The following is a 26316-nucleotide window of genomic DNA, read 5'->3' on the forward strand; positions in this document are numbered from 1 at the left end:
TTTATTTATTAAACATAGGTATGACCTTGGACCGTATATTGCAAGCACGTGAAACTACGAAGGCGTGGAAAGCTAATTCCAACCAACGATGTAGAAAATGATCATGTAAGTACAGATATACCAAAACCACATGATGTGAAGGGAAACTATATATTCTTAAATTATGTGTCACCTGAACTTTTTAATAACCATCACTTTTTCCGAAGGTAACTTTTACTCTTTCTTGCCTGGCTTTCACTTCTAATGGCATGTGTCGCGGACTGATCTCCTCTATAAATAAGCTTGCCATCCTCCTTTCTTCCTCCTTCATTCAACGAAGGCAGCCATAGCTTGAGCCCAGAAACGGGAGAGAGAGAGAGAGGTACAACACTCAAACACCATCCATCCATCCATGGTGAAGAGCAGCAGCAGGGTAACTGACACTCCAAATGGCTCCATTGGAGTCTATAATGACCCCAGCCATAACAGCATCCCGCCAAAGCTAGGCAGCAATGGGAAAAAGCAGTACAAGGGGGTGAGGATGAGGAGTTGGGGTTCATGGGTCTCTGAGATCAGAGCACCAAACCAGAAGACCAGGATATGGCTGGGCTCCTACTCAACCCCAGAGGCCGCAGCCCGGGCCTACGACGCAGCCCTCCTCTGCCTCAAGGGCTCTTCCGCCAGCCTCAATTTCCCCACCTCCAAACCCCTCCACCTTCCCACCACCCTCATGTCCCCAAAGTCCATCCAAAGAGTGGCCGCCGCCGCCGCCCATGCCACCACTGCTTTCGCACACCCTGAGACCCTCCCACCACCCTCCCTCCCCTCCTCATTGCCATCGCCGTCACCTTCCTCCGATATCACCAATGATGACTCATTGGTGATGAGCTCGCGAGGCAGCATGACAAGCCTAGTGGAAGAAGGATGGTGCACTACTGAACATGAGTTACACGATCCATCTGAATCATCGATCGACTTCGAGGCCTTCTTCCAGTCTCCAAAGTGCATGGATTATATGCTGAATCCATGCGCCTTCTTTGCTCCACAAATGGAGGAGTGGGACGAGGAAGGCGACATTAATCTTTGGAGCTTCTGCTGATCTTGTCCCATGATCTTCTTCTCCTTTGCTTCTTTTCATTAAGGTGATATCAGGAGGGGAAACTACTGACTGTAAGTGACTGCATGGTCATAATTTATTTGATTTATTTCTAAGCAAGGAGAAACTCCCATGGAGCTACATGTTTTAAGGCTGTTCCCTGGGGTTTCTGTATCCAAATATACGTAAATTCCTCTATGTATCAACTGTGTGCAAGTATATGGAATGAGAGGTTTGTTTATTTTTGATCCTTTGATCGATACATTCTGTTTTGCTATGAGCAAAAGAAAAAGACGAATGGCGCTGTATTTATGTGCTTATGGATTGAGTATAAGAAATTATAGCAAAGCACCGTAAAAATTGATGAATTGTATGATTGTTGTGATTCAAATTTGTCCTCTTATGTTATGGGTGGCCGTTGAAAATCCGGTGGAGAAACAATACAAGTGGCATAACTTAATTGATAAGCTTGCTTCTAGCAATACAATTAGTTAGGAATTTGTCAACTGCCATGAGATTAAGCTCTTCAAAATGAGAAGGAAAGACATAAGTTATTTGGAGACTAGTTGCAGCCCATATTGGTGGGGTTTTCCCATTGAATTACCTTATGTTTTTCTCTCTATTCCCTATTATTGTTTTTTTTTCTTTTCTCTCCATTTTGGTCACTTGCTGCCTCCGAATTTGCTCTCTTTTCCGTCAGATTTCATGTGCCAATTCCTAATATACATCTTCATTATCCGATCATACTGCTATTGGACAAGGCATGGATAATTTGATGTAAATATATTAAATTATGGCTGTTCTTCTGCTGGGCCTACATCTCTTTGTTTGCATCTTTTAATTTAAAATGATTTGTACCTTCTTGAATGCTCGTTGTTTTTATGCTTCTTGGCATATCCTAGATATCCATTCAAAATTCTTCGTATATCCCACCCATTTCGATAATTTTTGATATCTGGATCCGGAGAGATCAATTTTTCTCCGCCATATCCTTGTATCCTGCCTATTTTATTGCCATACCTTTTGCATGTTCGCAAAGTTGAGTTTTTCAACAATTCACTGAAATTAGAACAACACATGGAAATTTTGGTAGTTAATGAACATATGACCAGTATCACCTTTAGATTTGTAGATAAACTCATGAATTTATTCATCTTTTGTTGTTGTTGTTGTTGTTGTTGTTTTTGAAAAAAAATAATATGTGACGATCAATTAATTTAATGATAAAATACTAATTATTTTTACATGCTAAAATACATCTCCCAGATATCAAAGTATGATAATTTGAGATTTTGATCGTCCATTTAAACATTTTTTCTTGAACTGATTTATCAATTAAATTCTTTCTAGATTGCAATTATTATTGCGAGAGTTTAAGGGAAGCAAAAAATGACTAAATAAACCTTCTATAGTAATATGTCCAGGCTAAAATTAAGGGCAATGTGCATCCGTGATAAGTTATGTGGACCCATACAGCAACAGTGTTCTATGATATGCGGTTTTATGCCACTTCCAAATTAGTTTTACTGGTGTATCTAACATAATATTTGTGATGCACCTAAATGCAAGACAAGACACTTGAATCCTAAAATTTACCTAAGCATAGAATTTCCATATTCAAAGTGATTCATAGAGGCTTACATCAGAAGAAAGCCTCGTTCATAGACCGGACTTTTTCCCGAGTAGTTCTAAATGGAAGCCTGTTGAATTCAATGCGTTTAGCAGCCTTAACTGCCTATTCCAGAGGACCAGGTCTGTGTGGTTAAGTTAAAAGGGAACGCAGGATGCCAAACTTCTCAGCTGCCACGCCGAGACAAGCTTTCGAGATGTAACTGATCTATCATCATGCAAAAATTAGGGATGACAAGTGGATCGGATCGGATTGAATATGGATCGGATCAATATGGATTAAATAAAAAAATTATCAATCTAAATCTGATCTATTTATTAAATATATCAAAAATTCAGATTTGATCTTATCCGTTTATTAAAGAGGTAATCCGATCCGATTCTTTTAATCTGTTTATTAAATAAATTAAACTAAATTAAATAGATTAAATATATTAAATAAATTAAATAGATTAAATTAAATAGATCAAAAATATGTTAAACAAATTTTAAATAAATTAAACATGTTAAATGAATTAAACAGATTATTTAACTCAATTCAATCTGAATATTAAATGAATCAGAAATTTAAAATCAAAATCTGATTCAATTATTGAATTGGTTAAATAAATTGATATATTTATGATTTAAATTTATTTTAATATAAATTTAAATTTATTTAAAATAAATTAAATATAAAATATAATGATGGGTTGAATCATATTTTGTCGATCTCACGAAAAAATCGCATACATATGCCTAATTATTGGATGAATTATAGTATCTGGCTCCAAAGTTAAGACCCAAGTCTGCAATGAGCCAGGGGACCAAACCTGACACAGTGTCAACCCTAGCCTACCCTACCCTACCCATCCCATATTTGCAAAGTTTTAATTGGTTGGGTCCAAAATAGCCACCCTAACGTGAGCTTGGGAATTCGACGGCGATCTCCAGGCCTCGCGCCCTAGCAAAATCCTTCTCACTCTGCCGACGGAGGAGGCCTGAAACGCATCGCTCCATCCTTCGACCCTTTTGCTGCCCTGCGCTGGCTGAACAGCTACGCGGCGAGATGGGATACACAAAAGACCAGCTGCTTGCTCGCCTACAAGTATTATTTCTTCTCCCCTTCCATCCTAACTCTTTTCTCTTCCAATACCGATAACATACTTTATCATGTGGATTCGATTTTATTTGGCTTCAATCCGCCTTAGATATGACTCTCTTGATCGGAAATTGAGGCTTTGTCATCTGTTATTCTCTTTTTCTGTCCTTTGCTTCAATTTCTGTTAGTTTTATTTTTGAGTATGTTTTGCGTAGAATTGATAAGTGCGCTTTCCTTAATCTAGCAAGGCCATCCAGTTAGGTGCTTAAAAGAAAAAAAAAAGAAGAAGAAAGAAAGAAAGAAAGAAAGAAGAAAGATTGTACCCTGTGCTTAATTCGGGGCCCGTTTGGTATTGCTTTTGTTTTCTGTTTTCTTTTTCGATAACCCGAGAAGAAAAATGAACTGGACTGAGCAACATGTATGATGAAACCCTTTTTTTTTAACGATTTTTTGTAAAATCTTTAGATATTCTGGTAGCAAACTTTTATTGGCTTGCCGGAGCATGGATAAATGGGCTGCCTTGAAGGATGTTGTTAATTTATGTGAACATTATTGGCTGTTATAATTATCATCATCAATCCTTGTTCTGACTATTTGGTGTTGGTTTAGGAATCCTTATTCATGAACAACTTTTGGTTTTATGTTGCACTTTACGAAGGCCTTACTTAGAAATACCATCCATGTTAGCTCCTGTCTTTCCCTTCTCTTTCCATGCATAAACTCTCGCATTGTATTTCCTAAAAGGGCAAGTAGACAACTTGATCTTGCATTGATCTCCAACTTGTATATTTGCTTGTCGATTTAAGTATCGTAGTTGTGGTATTAGTTCGATTGTTCTCTTACAAGATTGAGAGCTTTTCAACTAGTTCTGTCGAGACAAAATTCACCAGATTATCACTATTAGTCATGTATTCACAAAATTACCTCCTCATGCTTATAGCTTGATTATACGGAGTTGCTTACTTGTCTACTCATCTCTATATCTTTATCATGTTTTGATGCTATAAATCCCCTTTTATCTTGTAAGGTGGACATGATGTGGACAGTACACTGCAATTTTAGGACACTCTTTATGATCCTTGCCATCAAAAAATTCTTCCTTGTGAATCTTCAATAATCTTGGATGCATAAATAAAAGTGGGAGGAACAAGGCATCCCATCACAAGACATAGTCGTACACATTGAAATTCTTTTTGTTTCATGCAAATCTATGAATTTGTGAAAATCACTGGACATTGAAGGGAAATACAGTGCTCCACTTGTTAGTTATAAATTGAATAGCTTGACAATGCATTAAAATTCAAAAAGATCATCCATCTTTTGTTTAGTGCTTTTCTTTTTTTATTTGATTTTATTAAGACTTGATTGGTGCTTGTCATAGACCCGAAGGAAGAAGGCGGAAACTATAATTTGGAAGTAAACCATTGTGACCACTAGGGGTGGCAATTTTTGACATGACATGCGAACCCGACACGAACACGATGCGGAAAAATCTGGTTTTGGGTTGAGCTTATGTGGGTTCGGGTCGAAAACGGGTCGACACGATTATGACCCGCAAAATTCGCATCATTCGCGGGTTGACTTGCAAACCCGAAATAGACCCGCATGACCCGTTTAACATTTTTGTAAATTTATTAAAAAAAAGATTATTTCTGTCAAGTCCATAACAATCTTGTGATTTTTGATATTGTGTATTTTGAAGTGGGAGCCTTGATGGTTTTAAGAGGAGACTTGTGGTTTAGTTTATGGACTTTTGTTATGTTGTGTTGGTAAACTATATTATTGTGTATTTTGTGAACTATTGATTGTTATTTGGTGTTTAAACTTTGCTGATTTGTGGAATTTAAGTAAGGATATGTTTGTGTTAGTATAATTTAGTTACTCTTATATTGAAATAGATTTTGATTGATGATTGATGCAGGTTTTTAAATATATTTATAATAGGTTTATTGCATCACCCCTGTTATGGTTTGTGGCTGGGTGTTTTATGGTTCTTTTTGCTTACTTTAATTTATACATGCTGATATTCTTTTGCAGTTTAGCTGAACCCCCAAAAAAATCAGGTTTATTTAATTTTTTTTAGGATTTTTTTTGTCACTTCTGTTAATCATGTCATAAACATGTTGTGTTCGTGTCGACCTGACATGATCCGTTTAATAATCGGGTTATGTGGGTGACCTATTTAATAATTAGTCCGTGTATGAATTGTGAATCCCAATCCATTTAATAATTGCGTTGTGTTCGTGTTTAGGTTATATGAGTCGTGTCGTAAACGGGTTGACCCATTTACGACTTGCCAACACGAATTGCCACCCCTAGTGACCACAAGTAGGGTAATAAGGTGGCTAAGCAGTTAAGATGCCTGATCAGGTAAATGACAATAAAAGGAACGGGAGGAGACTGAAATTCTTCATTCTCAGGATTTTAGTTGTGTTTTTGATGTGTTTGGATGGATATTGAATGAAAGGTTCTAATGGTTGTTAATGCTGGATGTTGTAGACGTCTTGCCCATATCTGGATGAAGGTCTGACACTGATGATTTAACTTAGAGAAAATAAAGGGAAATAATGAAAGGAAAATAGAAAGAGCAAAAAAGCAACATATATGAATTGTGCAGTAGAATTGGATTTCATTTGCCAAAATTTGCTCCAAGTTGATATCCTTCTGTCCATCTTTATAGGATAGATGGCTTGGCCACTTATACTGAAGTTCACGGAACTCTGATTGAAAGATAAGGTGTATCAAAAGCTAAATCTTTTGATTTGCTTGAGATTCCCCTTAACCCTCTTCATATTGTTGCAGTTAAAATCCACTGGACGGTCAACTTGTCTCAACAAAGTTATTTTTTGGATCAAATATGGTAAGCTCTGAATTTAAACCTTTCAGCCTGTTTTGTACCATAAGAGAAGTCCAAATGTGGCCTGTCATGACCCTTTATCCATCATCAAATTCATCCTCCTGATTGTATCACCTCATATGGACACATAAAGGATGCTGGCGTTATGTGGGTATGTTTGCATGTTATTGTGTCCACACCAAGGATTGATCTTTTCTGCGCAGGTGGTGTGTTGCTTGGCACCAATACAGAATGTGCCATGCCCTGTGTCAAGCCTGTCAGTGCTTGATATGCATTGGCATTAGAGCATGCCAAGTACTGGGACACAGCTGGTTATATGACTGTGTTTCATGCTGCTATGTGCGATACATATTATCTCATGCCTTGTTGTGCTGAGTGGCACTTACGTTCATATTTGTGTCTGTTCAAGTAGGTAATTATATGTACATGCACAAATATTTTATCATGTTCCCTGCAAAAGATATTCCCTGATATGCTGTTGGACCATATCAGTTGGTGCTGTCGGTTATTAATAACAGTGCATATTGACCAATATGCAGAGAAGGAGATAAATTTTTGTTTGTCAGCAGGCTCCTTTTTTGTTGCTTCATGATAATATCCTGCAAACTTAATACTCTATGGAAGATCATTCATTATGACTTCTTTTTATGTTATTGATCAAGGCATCTGATATTTACCATTGGCAATTTGAAAGAGCTAGGTTTGCATATATTAAAGAAGTGAGTAGAAACAGATATCTGAGAAATTTAGATTTATTTGTCCCTCCAGCAACGAGACATCCTCAGAGAATGCCTACGGATTTGCTAACTTTCACTAATCCGTTCATTAACTTATGACTTCATTACTTTTTACATGCAGGAACTTCAGATTGATTTCATTTGCTATGATCATCCTGCTGTATTGACAGTTGAAGCACAGGTTGGTAAATAAAAAAACTGCTTTCGTTTTGTTTTGTCAGAGAATTATTACACATGGTTTCAACAACTTTTGTATTTCTGTTAGGCAAAGCATGTTGCTCATTTGGGAGGTGCATTAAGTAAAAATTTGCTGTTAAAGGTAAATTCAAGATACTAGCTGAGATTTCATTTTTTTCCCCCCAATAAATATGTTAAAGATATTTACAAAGTGCACCTACCAGTTAATCTTCTTTAACTCATCTTGAAGCTTATCATATGCAGGACAAGAAGCATAGGTTTTATGTTGTTTCAGCTCTCGCGGGAACAAATATTGACATGAAAGGTGTATTTATTTTTTCTTTTTATTGCTCTAAGATCTCCATTATTAATAGCAGCATAAAATGGCTGGCTTCATTTTTTTTTCCTTAAAAGAGTTGTTCGTAACTCACGTATCTGTATATCTTGATTTCTTGGGTTTCTGCGGTATTGGATTATGCTTTATAAAAATAGTTTTGTCCCAACGGCTTGGGTTGGGAAAAGGAGGTTTGCGAATGGCTCCTGAAGAAGCTTTGCAAGAAATACTTCAGGTTTGTATTCCTACCATTGGCTTCTTGTATAAGATTCCCTTTATAATTTACTTTCTGCAGCATTTAAGTTTAATCATAGTTATAGCCTATTATAATAGCCATTGATTTTACGACAAGTTTTACCTTTTACCTAGGTAACTTGAAACAACTGATGTTATGAATGCTGAAGAGTTGAGCTAAGAGGTTAAGGAGATCATCCCTTTTACTAATGATGTATTTGGTTGGAAAAGGGAAGGGGAGGACCTGCAAGAACTAAATGAAACATTGATCAATGTGGATTGAATTTGTGCGGAAGGGTTCGGAAATATGAGTGAAGATATTAGAAGATCGTGAAGGATATTTTGGTAGTGATATTGTAGAAGATTGGTTACAGAGATGTGCTGGTGAAAGGCAAATGGATATATGAATCAACCTTAATAAAATTAGATAAGGTTGGCTGGCTGTTATTATAAGATCAAGTTGTTTAATTAAAGGTGTTTAGAATAATGGCTGCATGACATACGGTAGAAGAGTTGATTCTGGTTATGAATGTTCCGTCTTGTGGGTGTGGAAGTTCAGAGTTTGGTTGACACCTCTAAAAGTGCCAACACTAGTGAAATAGGTGGTGAAGGATTAGCTGAATGAGAAATGACCAACCATTGGCAGACACTTAGTTCCAATAATAGGAAATTAAGAAAAGAGTTGTTAGAGGGTCTTCAATAATTGTGCCTGTAGGGATGACTACTTAAATAGGTCTTTATATGTGGTCAAATGAACTTCCTGCTTTATTTAACTGAAATAGGTGGCAAATTGTGATTTTAAGGTTTTATTTCGCACAACTAGTTGCAATGGAGTATGTGGTTGTGTAGTTATCTTTATGTATGATTATGTGGGGAACAAAGGGGACAAACTCAGAGGTAATTTAGGCCTAAAGTTGCGGAGGAGTCTTTGTTCCCCTCATGGAGAGAATAAAGATTATGGTAGCTGGCCAAATAGACTTCATTTCTTTCTTATTTTCATTTTCTTGAGGCTGTTGGAGAAATTATGTTTCATATTCTTTATTTTCTTTGTTTTCTATAATGTAGTCCTAGATATACTCTAATTATGGGGTCAGGTGCTGTTAATGGGAGAAGGTGGGCTCGAAGGTGGGTTGCACATGGGAGAAAGCTATGTTGATAGGTTGTCAAAAGTGTTAACGCTAAAAAGGTACAATAAAATTATGTAAGATGTTGATCTTGATGGAATATCTTAAGGCAAAAATTCTTAGGGAGAATTGGCTATTCCTTTTGGAACAAAAGGATCAAAACCTTTTGCATCCCATGCTCGATTTATAGATTGTACTTTTCAAGTGGACACTCCTATTGCAAGACCATATAAACAGGTTACATGAAATGTGCCAAATCCAAAGCAAGTGACCCCTGAGAGAAAGAAATGAATTCCTAAGATATTGTGCAGATCCAAAGAAGCTTTTCTTTAGCATTCATCACAGGATATAATTCTTTTTTGTTTTCGAATTTGAAGACCAATTGCACTTGAGAAATGCAAGGGGAGGGTCCTTGTTCTGTGGATTTTGGCATATATTTTACTATATCAATTTCCTCTACTAGAAAAGTTGGTTCTGGTCATGAGATTGTGAAAGAAGGGATGCTGTTCAATAATTTTTTTTAAAAGGATAAACATATCGCAATGAAAGAAAATGTCGGTTTAGATATTATAATTTCTCTATTTAAGAGAGAAAATCAGATTTTTTTTTTAAATTCACACATCTTAAAGATAGCATCATTAGCCAGATTACTTCATGCTGGGGAGTCTGCTGTTTTTCTAAGTCAGCTTGTTTTTCATAAGGATGTTATCACTTGAGTTTGCTGTCATTTTTAATTTGCATCCAAATTTATTCAAAGCCATGTTGCAACATATGGTTTGGTTGGAGGTCTGAAAGGATAGGCACAAAATTTATTTTTTCCTGAAATAAAGCCTTTTAATTTGGAGACTGTGGAAGAATTTTACTTAGTTCCTGTATCGGTTAAGGGATATTGCCCCTTGGAAAAATTGGGATTTTGCATTTAGTTTCTTAGGCTAGAGATGTTATTCTATTTAGCTTTTTGTTTCTCATTTCTTATTTCATCATATCAAGGATTGCCGAATCGGAACCAGATCCCATATCGGCCGACTGGTGGCACAGTTTGGTACGGATCTGTACCAGTCTGTGCTGGGCTGAATCGATAGGGCAAAGGAGAGAGGGAGAAGAGAGGAAGAGAGAGAGCGAGAGAAGGGGCGAGAGGGAGAGGAAGAGAGGGCCTCCGGCAGCCACCGAAGAGAGGAAGAGAGAGAGCGAGAGAAGGGGGAGAAGGAGAGGGAGAGGAAGAGAGGGCCTTCGGCGGCCTCCGAAGGCCGCTAGAGGCCATGTGAGCTCGGCAAGGGCAGAGGGAGGGAAGGAGAGAGAGGGGGAGTGCTTACCGGATGTCCAGAGGCCGTCAGAGGCTTCTGGATGGATGGCGACGCTGTTGCGACGTCTCTGATGGTTGATGAGCCAGCATCGAGGGATCTGAGGGCAGTCGAGGCCGGAGGAGGCTTTCGCCCTCCTTCAGTGCGAAACAAGGGTTTGTCTCTATTTTGCATTTTTTTTGGCTTTTATTGCGCGAAGTCGACAATGCAGTTGTTGACTTCGCCGTATTTTATTTTATTTTTTATAATTTTGGTTGTGACTTCAACTGAAATCATAAAAAAAAATACAGCGAAGTCGGCAACTGCATTGTCGACTTTGCACGATAAAAGTCAAAAAAAAAGTAAAATAGGGACGAATTCCTGTTCCATACTAGAGGAGCGTGGAGGCCCTCCTCCGGTCTTGACCACCCTCAGGTCTCTCAGTGCTGGCTCATTGGCCGTTGGAGACGTCGCAGCGGCGTTAGCCTCCGGACACCTAGTACGGATCCCCCTTATCTCTGCTTCCCTCCCTCTGCCCTTTTCAAGCTCGATAAGAGCTCGGATGGCCTTCGGCAGTCATCGGAGGCCCTCTCTTCCTCTCCCTCTCCTTCTCTTCCCTCCTCTCTTCCTCTCTTTCTTCTCCTTCCCTTTGAAACGGCTACTGTGTCGTTTTGTATGCCAGAACCGGACCAATTTTCTGCCGGTACGGTTTGGCACAGCCTGAACCATCCTATTCGGAATGGTTCGGAGAACGATGCATCATATCATCCATATGTTTTCCTTCACAAAGGTTGTTTTTGATCAGAAAGTTGGTTGGAATTATCACAAAAGGACTTTGGGTTATAATGCACTCTTATGCCCTTTAAGGTAGTAATTGAGAAAAGTTTTGGTACCCTATAATCATGACATGTAATCTTGTTATGGATTTATTGTATTTTCAAGTGTAGATTGGTTTCAGTTTTGCTTAACTATGTAAGTTGTATTCTTGTAATTCTTGGCTAACATACAATCGCATTCGTATTCCTTGGCAAACTTCAAGCAATAGTATAATTAATAATTACAACCACAACCTTCCAGCTTTTTCCTAACTATATGGGATCGGCTTTTGGATCAGGCTACCTTTGATGTTATTTGAATATTCTCCACATGTTTCCTTAAAATCTCTATTCATGTTATCTTTGGTCTTCCCCTCTTAACATAAACTGAAGTATCCCTCCTTATTGAAGTCTCCTTAATTTTCATTGTATATGTCTATATCATGTCAATCAATTTCCCATCACTTTTTCCTTAATTTGTGCAATGCTGTGGCTCTTTTACTATATCCATTCATGAATCTATCATTTCTATCTTAACATACTCATTTTTTCCTACATTCAACTTTTTTTTGGGTATCTATTTTATTGTCTAGCTCCAGCATTCTGCCATACAATATTGCAAGCTTATTGTTGTTCTATAATTTTTTTTCCTTAAGTCTTCAAAAAATATGCATATCACATAATATTCTGCATACTTCTTTGCACTTTATCCAACCAACTCTAATTATATTAAATATATTTTCATCTATGTCCCCATTATTTTGTACAATAAGTCCTAGATAACGAAATCTATCACTCTGTGGTATCTTTCATCCATCAATCTTATTCGGGATCATATCTGCATTTACGTTTTCACTAACTTTACTTTCCACATACTTCTTCTTTGTTTTACTGATTTTTAAAGCCATTGTTCTCTAAACTTTTTCTCCATAAGTTTAATTCAATATTTATTTTATTTATTTTTCATCAATATTATGGTACATCTTTGTGAATACATGAGTAAGATCTTCTATAATTATTGTGAAAAGGTATGAGATTAGGCAATATTATGTTTTTCTTGAGTTATATTTTCCTATCTTTAAAATAAAATAGTTCAAATCTGTGCTATTCGTTTAAATGATGCCTATATTATATAGATCTTTTCTACAAAATGCTTGATCTTATAATGATAGAAATACAAGTGGCTAACAACAACTTCATGATTTGAAAGGAAACCTAGCAGAGGAAGCTTGAATATTTGTATGAAATGTGGACCATATGAACCAAATATTCACACACATATATATGAATACACTCGCGTACATATGTAGATGCAGGTATACCTATATACACAGATATTTATGTACACACAGTGATAAGTTCTATGTTTTTGCCAGGTGCCAGTGGGATGTGTTACTCCATTTGCATTAATTAATGATTCTGCAAGGTATATTTTTTTGCTTAATTATCGTATTCTTTATCTTGCTTTGAAATGAAAGTGTTCACTTTTGGCACTTTTAAAGCTGTTAATGCTGGAAAATCTAGTGTGCCTAAGTATTCATACATGCATATTTCATGTCATATTAGATGCTTACACTATTTCTTTTTGTTTTCTTGTCATACTTTTCACTATAGTTATCTCACTTGGGATACGCATTTTATATCCATATTCATATCAAATTAGATTGGCGAAGGCCTGGTACTAGGGACACCCTTCGTACTGAATACCTGTAAAAATTAAAAGAAATTGATCCCTGCTGTTGTGCTTTGCACACTGTACTGGATTGGTATGGTATGCTATGTACAAGCACCATGTTTTGAGCACCTGACCATTTGAGGATAGTGTTGCATTTTTGGATTTTTCCTGAACCTTTTCTCTTAGTAATGTGGTCTTGGAGCCTTTCCTTTGCATTATATGAAAATCTTTAAGATAATTTTTGTAGTCAGGTATGATCAATTATTTAAGAGACTGCTTTCATTCTATGTTTGTACTATTGTTTGAATTTTTGAAATTCCAACTATTTTAGAATTATTGATGCAGCTCTTGGAACGAGAATAAGATGGCTGTGTATGGTTTATTTGCAGAGATAAGATCGGATCTTTTTTTTGTTTTTTCAAAAGTTTGGTTTCTGCTGAGAACAACAGTACATAAATTGTGTGATAGAAAATAGGAAGAAGTAGGAAAGGAGGGAGGACCGGGTGTTTGAGAAATAGGAAAGGGTAACATTGTGAGATAAGAAGAAGATCATGCATCCTTTTTTTCTCATGTATATGTGTGTATATGCATATGCAGTATATGTATGTTTATGTATATACAGTATATGTATATGTATGTATGTATGTGTATATAGCATATTTATTTGTATATATGTATATATAATGAGAAAAACGTCCAAAACCCCATCTATAACTCATGTTGACAATTGCTTTATAGCATAGACTTCTTTGTCCTTCCTCTTCTGATCTAGCGCTCTCATAGGACTCAAACAACTTCTTAGTCGAGGGACTCATCTTTCTTTAAGAGTTCTAATTGAACCAGGATTTAGAATAAGAAAGTAACTAATCAAATAGGAAGACAACATTTCCCAACTGAAACCTAAACAAATCTGAAATAATTTGTAACTAGAGGATACTCTCAAATTAAGATAACTTTGGACAAGTACTACCTAGTCAAGCCCTTGCTGTCCAGCTGTTGATTGACTGAAGCAAGGTTCATAAAACTGGTACAAGGAACTGCACCGGTATGTTTACCGGTATGGAATTATACAGTCGAGTACGGTCTGGTAGACATCCCGTACCAAGGCAGGCTTTCAATGCTTTTTCTTTTTTCCTCTACTCCTAGCTGTAGTAGCGCCTGTACCCGGGTGATAGGGGTTGCTTCTGCCCAGTTCAGACCAATATGACCTGGTTCAACTAGTATACTGAACTGAACCGAGGAACTGTTCCGTACGTTACTAGCATGGTATGGTACAATTAGTGTGGGATGATAAGGGTCTGTAAAACAGTCTTTAGACTGAAGTATTATGTGGTAGAGCCATATGAATTTTCCTTCTCCATGTCAGCTTGCTATTCCTTTCGATGGCTTGGCTGACATGGCCGAACTGGCTGCCATCAATGTGGCGGTCCCAAAGATCCTTCTCCCTTGCACTGCATCATTTGCTGAGCTAGATCAGATCTCTCTGTGCTTGTGGAAGAAACTTTGGAGGCATTGTTTGCAGTTTCGTGGTCTTATTTTTGAAGATGAAGTTGTAGGTATTATATACTCAACCTTCCTATGGTAAAGTAAGGGACATCCTGATAAGACATCTACTGTGGACTACAGAACAACATCATGTAGGACCTCATATGATACATCCTAATGAAAAGCACATCTAATACCACTGCTTCACAAAATCTTTTTTGTAGTTGTTTAGCCATTGCAGCTGATATGTCTTTTTTTTTTTTGTCCTTTTTCTTTTCCTCTCCTTTTTAGCTGCATCTTCATGTTTAGCCTTTCCACAAGCTTTGAAGATGCTGCATTCTCATGTTCTGCTGTAATAATTTAACCATATATGATGCGGGATAACTTGGGGATAGCTTTCTTTTGTGTCGGTCAAGCTAATAGGTTAGGAGGTTTAGGGTTTTGATCCGTTGGATGCTAGGCCTGTCCAACATTATTAGAAAACAAGATAGAAGCAAAACAGTTTTGTGGATTAAAGGAAAGAGGCAAGATTTCTTGGTCTACCCTGAGGTTTTTAGGGGATAGTGTTGTTTGGATACAGGGTTAAAGTAGAATTTTGTTCTTCACGGGAACTGTAATTAAGCGATATTACAAATTTTCAAGCATTAATGAGAGATAAGATGGGGAAAAATTGGAGGAAATAAAGGAATTGTGAGATAAGAGGGAAAGGGGAATTGAAGGCATTGGAGAGAGAGTGAGATAGGGAGTCAAGCAAGAGAACAATTTCATTCTTAATACTAGAACTCTTTTTGCGATACAGCTAAAGTCTATCTTCTGAGCTTTAATTTACACACATATATGTTTCTATATATATGTATATTTATGTATATACGTAGGCCTATGCTAGCTTGAGAACCAGGTGACCAATAAATTAAAGACCCCAAGGAACTTGTGGACCAAGTAACTTGAGTCTAAGTTAAAAGCCAAGACACTAGTAAAATGCTAAACAAGTATAGACTCAATGGATGAATGATTTGGATTGTCAAATGGCTTTGATGGCCTAATAAGGTCCTTTGATGCTCCTAGCATCCAGATAAGGGCTTGAATAATCATGATATGGATTGTGTCATCCAATCCAAGCCCTTCATCAGCGTAACTTATCTTGGCAAGCCATAAGGGGGTTCTTGATTATCCTTATCCTTTGTCAATCTAAGCTGGATATTTTGCTTTTGTACATGCATCACCTGATGTAGATACAATGTTTTGCCTACTAAATCTCCCCAAGTGTTATTCCTAAGATTTCTTTGCCTTCTGGTTCATGCTTCTCAGATGATTCTTCAGCAGAAAGAATTTACTTCTTAAACACATGAGAAATATTTGTGGTTTGACCATGTTTAGGGCCCCAAGATGGGAGCCTTTTGTTTGATCTTTAGAAGCCATTGGAGGCACCTTTGGAGAAGTTGGAGATGTCTCAAATTGCTTTTCTGGTAATTGGCTTCTGGTTGATTAGCGCTCTACACAACTTGTCTTGATCTGCAGAGCAATGTAAGGTATCTTGAAGCTGAAAACTTGATTTTTGCACCAGTCTATGCAGAATCTCCATTTGGAGTCCTGGCCAATGCTGTGTTGAATGGGGGCCTCTGCCTTTTCGATGCCACCATGGTTGGCCACGTTGTAGAACTGCTCTGCAGGCCATCTTGATTTTTCCTTCTGCTTAAACTGCTGGAATCTGACATACACTTGTTGCATGTATTCAGTTGGCAAGAACTGGCTTTGAAAACGCTCATTCATCTGAACCCAGATATAGATCTCACTACATTGGATTCTTTGATTAGACTCCTGAAGCTATCTCCATATTAGAAGTGATTGTAACTGATTGCCCAATTTAGGAACCCCTTCAGGTTCATGCTGCATTGGAAGTCTGAGATTTATGATCTTATGCCTCTTGTGGACCCTAAAATGAAGTTGCAGAACCTGTACATTTTTAAATGGCATCCCTATATAATTTGTTTGATGAGACATAGCCTACAGTGCTGTATCTCTTATCTTGCATATTGCAGAATTGGTGAAAAACAATGGCATTTCTAAAATATTGGAGTGCCCATGAGAATGTGCTTATAAAGTGCTCCTAATCACCACATACTTTAGATCATACTGAATAGGTTACAGATGAAAGTATTGGGATTGCTGCATTAGAATTAGGGGCTCATATTTGAGTGAATAAGTTTGGAGGAAGATGACTCGTCCAAAAAAAAAAAAGATTTGGATTGTAAGATACTGTTTGAAAAAGTACCAGAAAACCAGGAATTAGAAGCAAATCAAACAAATACGGATGACATGAACGACGTATCCCTTGTTTATATTGTTTGTCACCAATAAGCTTCTCATATTTTGTTCTATAATACCCATTGCTGCACTTTCTGAGAATCAAGTTTTTACTGGATGAAGATGTCCTCGACTCTGTACCAGTATGAACATGTTCTTGATGTTGTACATTTTACATCTCTTTATGCTGCTAACATGCATTTCTTTAGAACTGGTTCGCGAATGTTCTTACAAAATTGTTCCTGTTCTTTTCATGAAGTGCTGTTTCGTTGTTGTTGGATCAAGGTTTCCAAGCTCAAAAGTGCTGCTACTTTCACCCTCTCACAAATGAGACAACTATTTGTAAGTGAGGTTCTTTTCTTTTATTGCTTGTTATATAACTATGAAGTTATCTACTGAAAAGGTTGATACCTCATCTTAGAGGTTGATTCTTTGTATTCGTAACAAAAAAGGTTCATATTGCATGTCAAGTTTGGCTGCATGATTTATGCATGTATTATTTTGTTCAGAATCTCTGCAATAGACACTGTTGATCATCAAATACCAAAATAAATTCTCCCCCAAAATTCTTACTTGTATCTACAAGATGAAACATCAAAGGAACATCTTGTCTCAGTAATCAAACTATGTAGTTGACATGGTAAAGAATATCTTCTTTATCATAATTCATGACTATATTTTAGCTCTTAGCAGTTATATTGCCAAAGCGAGTCTTTGCACCTCAGGCATTTGTAATTCTTACAAATAATGCAATTTGTTAGTTGCCAAAAGTCTGTTTTTGATATTCTAGGAAAGCACCTTGTACGAGGCGCTATTTATCCTTGGAGCATCATCCACCAAACATAGTTTTCCTTACACCTGCCCAAATTCACATGTTGCCCACTCTCATAATTATAGCTCAAATGGTTATTGCATCTGTTTATGGAACATTATTGCCTTGAACACATTTTGTTCAACATATAGGGTTCAGTTCTTCAGCATATTGGTATTTTAAGAGTTGGATTATTATTTGCCATTTTTTTTTTCGGATCATCAATATGCTGTCTGGCCTTTTTTTCCTTCGTTCTACCAAATCAAATAGATGTTCAAGGGAACAATTTATAAAAACACTTCTATTTCTTATTATTTGACAATTCCTGCACCTTTTCTTGTCAACAAAACAACCGTTTGTTTTGATTTGAAGATTCTATTTCCCCCCTTTTATTTACTTCTCTCTAGCATCCACAAATATTAAGTAGTGGTTCGTTTTTGGGCAAAATTACACTTGTTGGCACCTTTCTCCTTTACAACCTCTGTTGCTCTCCTCCCAAAGAAAAAAAGAAGGAAAAATATGGGCTGCTCCCATGTTGTATTCATACATATTCTGAAGTTGCTACACAGCTATCATCATTTGGCAAAGCTTATGGAGAGCTTGGATGTTGAAGGGCTTCAAGGCTAGATGGCATACTTGAAGTTGAAGATCTTACTCTATTGAGTTAAGAAAGACAGTAAAACTTCTACCCCTTGTTTAAAATATTATATTCAAGGGTTTCTTTCCGCCTTGAAGAGCTTCTTTGACCTGCTATCAAAAGCAAAAAAAATAAAAAAGAAGACCTTCATTGGTTTCTTAAGAGATGTTGGATAATCTCAAGTAAAACTGGAAAGTAGGAAAATATGGGAACATTCTATATTACTGATATCTTGATTAAGATTTTGTGGGTGAGATATTGGAATCTCATCTAATAATAGTAAATCCAGAATTATCAAAAATATTTAATTATAAATTATATAAATAAAAACTAAATATCTATGTAGGGCAGTAAAATATTGATTGAAAAATATTTGCTGAGATAGCGACCAAGATCAATTATATGATATATTTGTGGGGTTCAATGTTGGCACAAACTGAGATCCTGGATGAGATCTTAAATGAAAACCTCGAATAGGAAACTTATACTCATTTCCTGTTCTCATTCCAACCAATCAAACATGGCTAAGGGGATTTGGTGGGTTAATCTGCGCTAAAAGATTAGCAGCTTTCTATGGGTGCACAAGTGAGCAACTTATGCATATATGCACTAAGTAAACTTTAGTGAGCTTCTTTTTTTCTTCAATTCTTTCATTCCATTATATCCATCATGTCTAAGATATGTTTTCATCAGCTCTCAGTGCAAGTGACCTCAACAAGTTTCTGACTTCAATTGGAAGACAGCCAACTTATGTAGACTTGGAGGTGATTGAATTTTATTGAATTGACAATTTGACATCAATCTCCTTTGGAGGGTCTGAGTGACGTGGTCGTTGGTTATTTTTAGTAGGCTTCTCCATTGGTAGGAAAGGACAGTCCACCTGATCTTGCATCTTTTGTTCCATCCGGAGTTCCTACTTTGACAGGAGAAACAAATAAGGCAGTTCCTGCTCAAAATGATGTATCCAAGGAGAAATCAACAGATCATGCAGGTGAACCTTTGTCAATGTTCATGCTTTTACAATATGTTTGCCATATGTACTGCTTGTATGATAATACTGTTTGCTGCAACTTTCTTTGTTATTCATCACTCCCTTTCCATAGTTTTTTTTTCCACTTCATTTAATTCACTATGATATTGTCTGATAAATAGTCAGTGGTTTAGGAATATGTGATAATTCTGGTGAATGAAACGTTCTGCCAAATTACTAATGTACTTGTACAAGAATCATGATCTTTTCAATACTTGATTTAAGCATTGAAACTCCTGAAGTTGTTGGCTTGTGCTTTAGATTTCTGACATTAATCATCAACGGGGTCATAATCTGAATCTAGACATGCCAATACTAGAATTTATTGTTTGTAGGTTTTACCCTAATCAGCTAATTTTCTAAAAGAAATGACAAGATGTAATGGTTTTAATAATTCACAATTGTTACAAGGGCTATAACAATATTTAATAAACAATGTCCAATTTAACAAGCAGGCATAGAAAGAGCAAGGAGAAGAGACATTCTGATTTAATAGCTGATTTTGCTGGTAGCACATGATCATAATCAGTTGTATGAATTTAACTCGAATATCAAGTCTGGAATCTAGTTTTTTGAGATATTATGGTGCTTACAGGCCTTTGAGTGCTCCTTAATGAATCTCGATATTTCAAATCACCATTTCAAATTTTAACATCATCTATGGTAAAGTTGTTGCATTGACCATATCTCTTATTATCCCCACTCTGATTCTTTATGCATGATATGACACCATATTTCTAATTGTTGTGTATAGGTATTGATTGCATAGAGAAAGCCTTATTTTAGTTGTTAAATTTTGTTAGAAAGAGTATTAATAAGATTTATGAAGAATTAAAAGAGATTTGTCTAATTACAATGTCGCATATATGGTCAAGTATCTAAGAAGTGGCTGAGATATGCAAGCAGCCATGGTACAACATTGTGCATGCACAATATACCAGCTTATTCACAGACATTTGATGTTGCCTATGATAAAATATTCGAATAAAATTACTTATCATAGATAAAAAAATAGTGAGAAATTAGAATTGAGTTAAAAATTTATACAAAAATATACCCCATGATGTCAATTTGTTCCTGAAGCATTTAGTGATAACCATTGGATTTATGCTTCCTTTTTGACTGGACAGACAGCTTGCATCCCTTCCCAAAACTTTTTGGTTCAGCATTTTAAGCAAGCCCATGTAAGTATTTGAACTTTTAATGGGCATTTTGTATTTCTCAACGGGTACTTAAGCAACATTTAGAATCGAGGAAACATCAATTATACTTGTGCCTAAGCTTATCAGATATATAGCAGCACGGCACTACATGCTGTTGTAAACTTAAACTCAGAAGAAACACCAGTCAGATCAATTGGGCTTTCTAGCAGAGCATATTTTATAAAAAATTACAACCACTACTTTAGCACCCATTGAAGCTGTAATTTATTTTGTTTATTAAATGTATGTTTGCTAATTTCATATTTATTCTGGTGTCTTCTCCAATACTGCTTAATGCACACATCCATTGAAACATGCCTTCGTTTCTCATTTTAAGGACAAGCTAGTAGTCGGCTGGATCTTCAGAAAAATGCAGTGGAAAAGACTCAAAACAGAGTAGACCCACTGGCTGAAGCTTCTGATGTAGGAAAATTTGTGAAGGAAATTATAGATAAAATATCTACAGCCTACTTATCAGAGGTAATTGAAGTTATTATACATATCTCACTTACTTTACCATCTTACCATCTTTCTTTCTATTGGAATCTGATGTTTTCTTGGTTAACTAAATTTTTAGGTGTCTAAGGATTCAAATGTTCAACAGATGGAACTTCCTGGACATTCAGTATTGGATGGAATCAGAAAGCGGGTTGTGTCTGATTTGGAGAACATGACTGTAAGTATGATATATGTTGGCAATTCTACTTTCTGTTTTGACATATGATGGCAGTGACCATGTCCTGTTGATACATGTAGGCATACACACATATTTATAGACATACACACGAACACACATCTAATGGCTTTGATGTTCACAAGATATAACCAACTCGATTATGCCGTACAGTCATTAATTGATGAGACATGATATAGACAGTCCAGACTGTTCGTCACCAGATACATTGTCATGAACAACCAAAACCTAGATTCCTCATGTTTCAGAAACTTAGTATGCATGCATCATGGGATCACCAAATGATTTTTTTTTTTTTTTTTAAAAACAAGAGTAAATCATTTACTTTATGATTTAGAAGTATCTGAACTATCTGAGTTTCTTTCTGCTCCATTATTAGCCTTGGTGCAATGGCAAAGTTGCTTTATTGTGACCTAAAGGTCATGGGCTCAAAATACGGAAAAAGCCTCTCTGCAAATGGAGGTAAAGCTGCATACATTTGAACCCCTCGAACTCCACACTGACAGGAGCCTTGTGAGCTGCCTTCTAGTTTCTTTTTGCATGTGTTTTAATATATGTAGAATACAAATGACTTCAGCCTCTGGCCTATGAAATTATACCTTGGGAACAGTAAAGTGATCTCCATATACATAATTTATAATATTTGGAGAGCTATGATACAAATAGGGTGGAATGAGAGAATTTTGTACATACTGCCTAAGGACGTTGAATATCTCTGTTCCTGGTAATTTTTCATATATACTGGAATAAAGATAAGGGTATTTTTGCCATTTGATTAACCGGTAAATGAACCAGAAAAGAACATGGCAAAATACTAACGCATACAATGCCTGGTTAAGTTACAGCAATACTCTCTTTCTTTCAAGTACATAGGAATAAAGGATGCTGTATTTGGGGTCAGGATCCTTTCTGGTTTGTAAAATGAACTGTAAAGTCTAGTTCAATCACGACCTTCTGTAACAGCAATCAACAGCGTGTGCTTGAAAAGAGAGAGACATATAGTTGTAGGCAGGTCCCATCATATTTACCTGCCTTGTTCAATCACCCAATGCTTACTGATCCATGGATGATGATGGTGGGAGATTTTATTGGACTCTTTAGTTCTTGAAAGAATCTAAACTGGGGTAGTAGTGTCAACATAGAGGGAAAATCAATTGTTCATGGCATAATTATACATATCTGCTATTTGGAAATTTGTTTGGGAGAGGAAGTTTAATATTCAGGTAAACTATAAACATTGGCCGAAAGTGATGTGAGAATTTAAAAATATGGATTTTAAGATAAAAATAGTTTATGTTAGGTCGTACATGAACTGCAAACATGGGAAAAAGCCAAGTACATCAACAAGTAGCATTATTAGTTTAATAATTCTTGGCTATTTCATGAAGGAACCATGGGATGCTGTGTAATGTCTGTAATTATTAAAATTTTCCAATTGTTTGGCGATAATAATTTAATTCAAGAAGTTAAAGTAGTTCATATGATGTTGTAACTGGAGTCATGGATGATACTTGCATGTAACTAGAAAGGAAAACACACCCAGAATGCACATCCAATATTGAACTGCATAATCTGTTGGATCTCAATCTATAGAGCCAACCTTGTTGAGTATGTAACTGATGGTGAGCCTCACATAGTAACCACCATATGTAAACTATGAAAAATGCAACTCATGAACACCACATTTTCCCTTTCTTTTCAATAGCTCACAACTTACAGACAACGAAATCACTGCAGATGAGTATGAAGAATGCAGCATATACACAAGGGTTCCATGCAGGTTTCCAATCCATGCTTCGGTCTGGTATTGAAAACTGGTCATTCCGAAGCTAGTTGCATGATAGGCAGAAGAAACAAAAAGGATTGAACATGATGGGTATTTCGAACAAATGTTTTTACATCTATGATGATTATAGGTTTAAAATTTGTGTCATACTCGTTGCTTATCTTCATGTCTACTCGACTCCATTCATTGTACGGATGCATCTGTATGCTTGCCTTATACGTGCATAGAGTTGCTCATGAATTTTGGTGGTTGTGAGTATTTATGGTTGAAAATGTCTTTTCACTAATTGCTCCAGACTTTTAAGGTACTGGATCAGAAATGAGGACAAAATAATTTTTTTTTTCTTTTTTATGGAAGTAAGGTTAGATCTGTGAAATATGACTGATATACTTCAAGTAGTAAAACAGCAACTACCGGTTTGAAGTCATTTAAATATGCAGGATATGATGTGTGTTTTACTAGACAGGTCACATTGCTTATGAATATCATTCATGGCATGCTAACTTCATTCCTTGAGCTATTTCAGTATCAGATTAGGCCTAGAAATGAATTGGTAATAAGGTAAGTGGCTGTTCGGTTTGCTGCAATTTAACTTGCCTCTACCAGACATTGCAATCCAAGATTGCAATTCTATTTATAGGTTGCAATTGCAAATATATGTTACTGTTTTTACATCAAAAAAATTGTATGTTACTGTTTTATGTATCTATACGATATTACTAATGAAATAGGTATCTTCCATATCAGATTGTCTTAGTTCTCTTCATGAATATATGTGAAAAAAACCGATCAAGAAGTTAGATTTATGATCCACGTGCATCTCCATTTTTACGTCTCTCTCTTGGTTGCGCTGTTTCTCTGAGGCATCCCAAACTAAATGGATTTATTTTCAAGCAACGGTTATCCACTTAATTCTTTCAAATTAAAAAAAAAAAAAAAGGAAACATCAGTTCTCTTCATCAAGTCTACATGTTTGTTCTCCCGTATTTCCCAGACTCTTGTAGTCTTTTTTCATTATTTTTTTTATATAATAATAGAGTTGACTTTATATATATATATATATATATATATATATATATATATATATATATATATATATATATAAATATAATATTATATGATGTATATATAGGGTGACCACTTAAAATTGCAAAAGAGGTAAAACCTAAAAATGCAATAAAATTGCATTGGATATACCATCCAAACATCGCTAAAGAATTCACTGTGTACTTGAAGATATATCTTTAAGTCGTTAGGCAGTAATTGAGGTTTCTGGGTGTCGTGTCGTAAAAAACCTAATCAATTGAGGTGAAACTGGCGGCCTTGTAAGATTGGCTGAAAGAAATAATGGGTCATAAAAGTTGTTTATGGAGTCATAGAATTAAGCTGTGAGGAATAAATTTAAAAAGGAGCTTCGCATCTTCACCTTTGTCACTTTCAGCTATGAACACTGAAGTAGCAGAGAAAGATTTTAAGGAGGTAACCTCTCATCATGTCTGCAGTAATCAGGTACTATGGCAGGAAGAGTTAGACATTAATCACGTCCAGTAGGGTGTAATAATACTGCATAAAAAATGAGTTGTTATGGGCATTTTATACAATATGTATATCAATTATCCTGCAAATGTAGGGGGCATGATGTTTGGAAACCCACCGTTTCTTTGGAAAAGGAAGCCACACTAAGTTTTGCAGCCTCCCGCCTGTTGACCAATAAGGGATTGGTATGCACGGTACAGGTACCGTAATAGAATAATCCACTGATACATCAAGAAAAAAATATTTTTCTTATTTATTGTTTTCCGGTTTTTAGGATTCCTTTTCTTTAATTTTGATTAAAAAATAGGTTTTTGTAAGAAAATGTTTCACCCTTCCACTCTTTTTCTCTCTCTCTCCACTCTTTCTCCTCTCTTATCTTGAAATGGAGGGAGGGAAGAGCACAGTTATTGAGGCATCAAGCGTACCCTTACGAGGCTGAACTGCTCGGAACTGATTGAACCTGGGTAGGCCAACCATCGGTACCGTATAATATTGACGGAAAGAAATTCTCTGTCCAGAGACGGAGAAAAAGTATATTATTTCATCCCATTTGACCATATACGTATTTAATTGAGAGATATTTAATATAGATTAATTTTTTTTTAAATTAAAATATTATTTTTTTTTTTACTCTATTTTGCTGGTTAGGATGTTATAAATAATAGCAGAACATCGTAGCAATCAACAGGATGTCATAGAAAATAACAAGATGTCATAATGATAGTATGATATTTTATTACATCTTATGAATGATTATTGAAAAATAATATTATTGATAGAGAATATCATATCAAGTACAGGATGTCATAATATTATCCAGAATGTTATATAATTCATAAAAAATTTTATAAGGCATCAAAAAGTAATAATAATTTCTTTCTTTGTTCTATAGCATCTTAAATAATATATATGATTTTTTATATATTTATATGATTTTTTAATAATTGTTCAGAACATTATAACAATGAACAAAAGATCATAGAAAATAATAGGACGTCACGATAATGGTATGGCATCCTATTACATCCTATGAATAATTATCTGAAAGTAATATTATCGATACAAGATATCATATAAAGATAAAAAAATCATATATATTATTTAAAATATTATAGAATAAAAAAAATTATTATTACTTCTTGATATCTTATATAACTTTTTGTGAATCCTATGATATCTCGGATAATGTTTATGATATCCTGTACTTGGTATGATATTTTGTGTCCATAATATTATTTCATAATAATTATTCGTAGGATGTTATACAATTATTATCACATCTTGTTATATCCTATGATATTCTGTTGATTATTTTGATGTTATGTTATTATCTATAACATATTGACGAAATGTGAGCAAAATAGAGTAAGAAGAGGGAAATGACATTTTGATCAGGAGAAAGTCGAAGAAAACAGGTTAAGTTGTATTAAATATTTATTTTATTATTAATTACGGTATATGATCTAATTTAGTAAAGTAGTATATTTTTTCTTTGCGGAAGGTGATAGGTAAAAATTTATTTATTTATTTACATATGGAATGGTTCTTATGGTATTGTATACGATGACCCATACGGGAAGTGTGATCTACAGCATTTTATAATATTTAAAGCTATAATATTTTTTTTTTTTGGATTCTATTATCCGTGCATCAAGTGAATGCCAACCGTACGTATTCAAACTGCTGACGGGCCAAAAAGCTAATTGCTCACACACATCAAAAAAACCCTTCATCATGAACTATAGATCTCAAAACACGTGCATTCCATAGAAACAAAACATGTAGGATCTACCAAAAAAAACAGAACATATAG

The 26316-nt window shown here is 35.8% G+C and overlaps 2 protein-coding genes across 8 annotated transcripts; both read left to right on the top strand.

The window, feature by feature from the left end:
* Positions 1-287: 287 nt before the first annotated feature.
* LOC105058216 (ethylene-responsive transcription factor ERF013) lies at positions 288-1325 on the top strand. Its single transcript, XM_010941081.4, has one exon. The coding sequence runs from the start codon at positions 392-394 to the stop codon at positions 1076-1078; it is 687 nt and encodes a 228-aa protein (XP_010939383.1). The 5' UTR covers positions 288-391; the 3' UTR covers positions 1079-1325.
* A 2259-nt stretch (positions 1326-3584) lies between these two features.
* On the top strand, positions 3585-23253 carry LOC105058217 (uncharacterized). Of its 7 annotated transcripts, XM_029268406.2 has the most exons (13): positions 3592-3791; positions 6466-6645; positions 7501-7560; positions 7645-7698; positions 7821-7881; positions 8049-8125; positions 12720-12769; positions 17067-17149; positions 18949-19019; positions 19105-19246; positions 20825-20967; positions 21065-21163; positions 22919-23253. In XM_029268406.2, the coding sequence occupies exons 2-13, from the start codon at positions 6643-6645 to the stop codon at positions 23012-23014; spliced, it is 939 nt and encodes a 312-aa protein (XP_029124239.1). In that variant the 5' UTR covers positions 3592-3791; positions 6466-6642; the 3' UTR covers positions 23015-23253. The 7 variants fall into 7 exon arrangements, with proteins under 7 accessions (XP_010939384.1, XP_073105128.1, XP_010939386.1 ...); XM_010941082.4 differs by lacking the exon at positions 6466-6645 and having other exon boundaries at positions 3585-3791; XM_073249027.1 differs by lacking the exon at positions 6466-6645 and having other exon boundaries at positions 3585-3791; positions 21092-21163.
* The last annotated feature ends 3063 nt before the right edge of the window (positions 23254-26316 follow it).

This window comes from Elaeis guineensis, chromosome 15, assembly GCF_000442705.2.
Source record: "Elaeis guineensis isolate ETL-2024a chromosome 15, EG11, whole genome shotgun sequence".
NCBI lineage: Eukaryota > Viridiplantae > Streptophyta > Magnoliopsida > Arecales > Arecaceae > Elaeis > Elaeis guineensis.

Coding starts and splice junctions, on each gene's coding strand:
- LOC105058216 (XM_010941081.4), top strand. CDS start 392: ATGGTGAAGAGCAGCAGCAGGGTAACTGACACTCCAAATGGCTCCATT.
- LOC105058217 (XM_010941082.4), top strand. CDS start 3,753: ATGGGATACACAAAAGACCAGCTGCTTGCTCGCCTACAA. Junction 3,792..7,500: donor AGCTGCTTGCTCGCCTACAA/GTATTATTTCTT, acceptor TTTTACATGCAG/GAACTTCAGATTGATTTCAT. Junction 7,699..7,820: donor GTAAAAATTTGCTGTTAAAG/GTAAATTCAAGA, acceptor TATCATATGCAG/GACAAGAAGCATAGGTTTTA.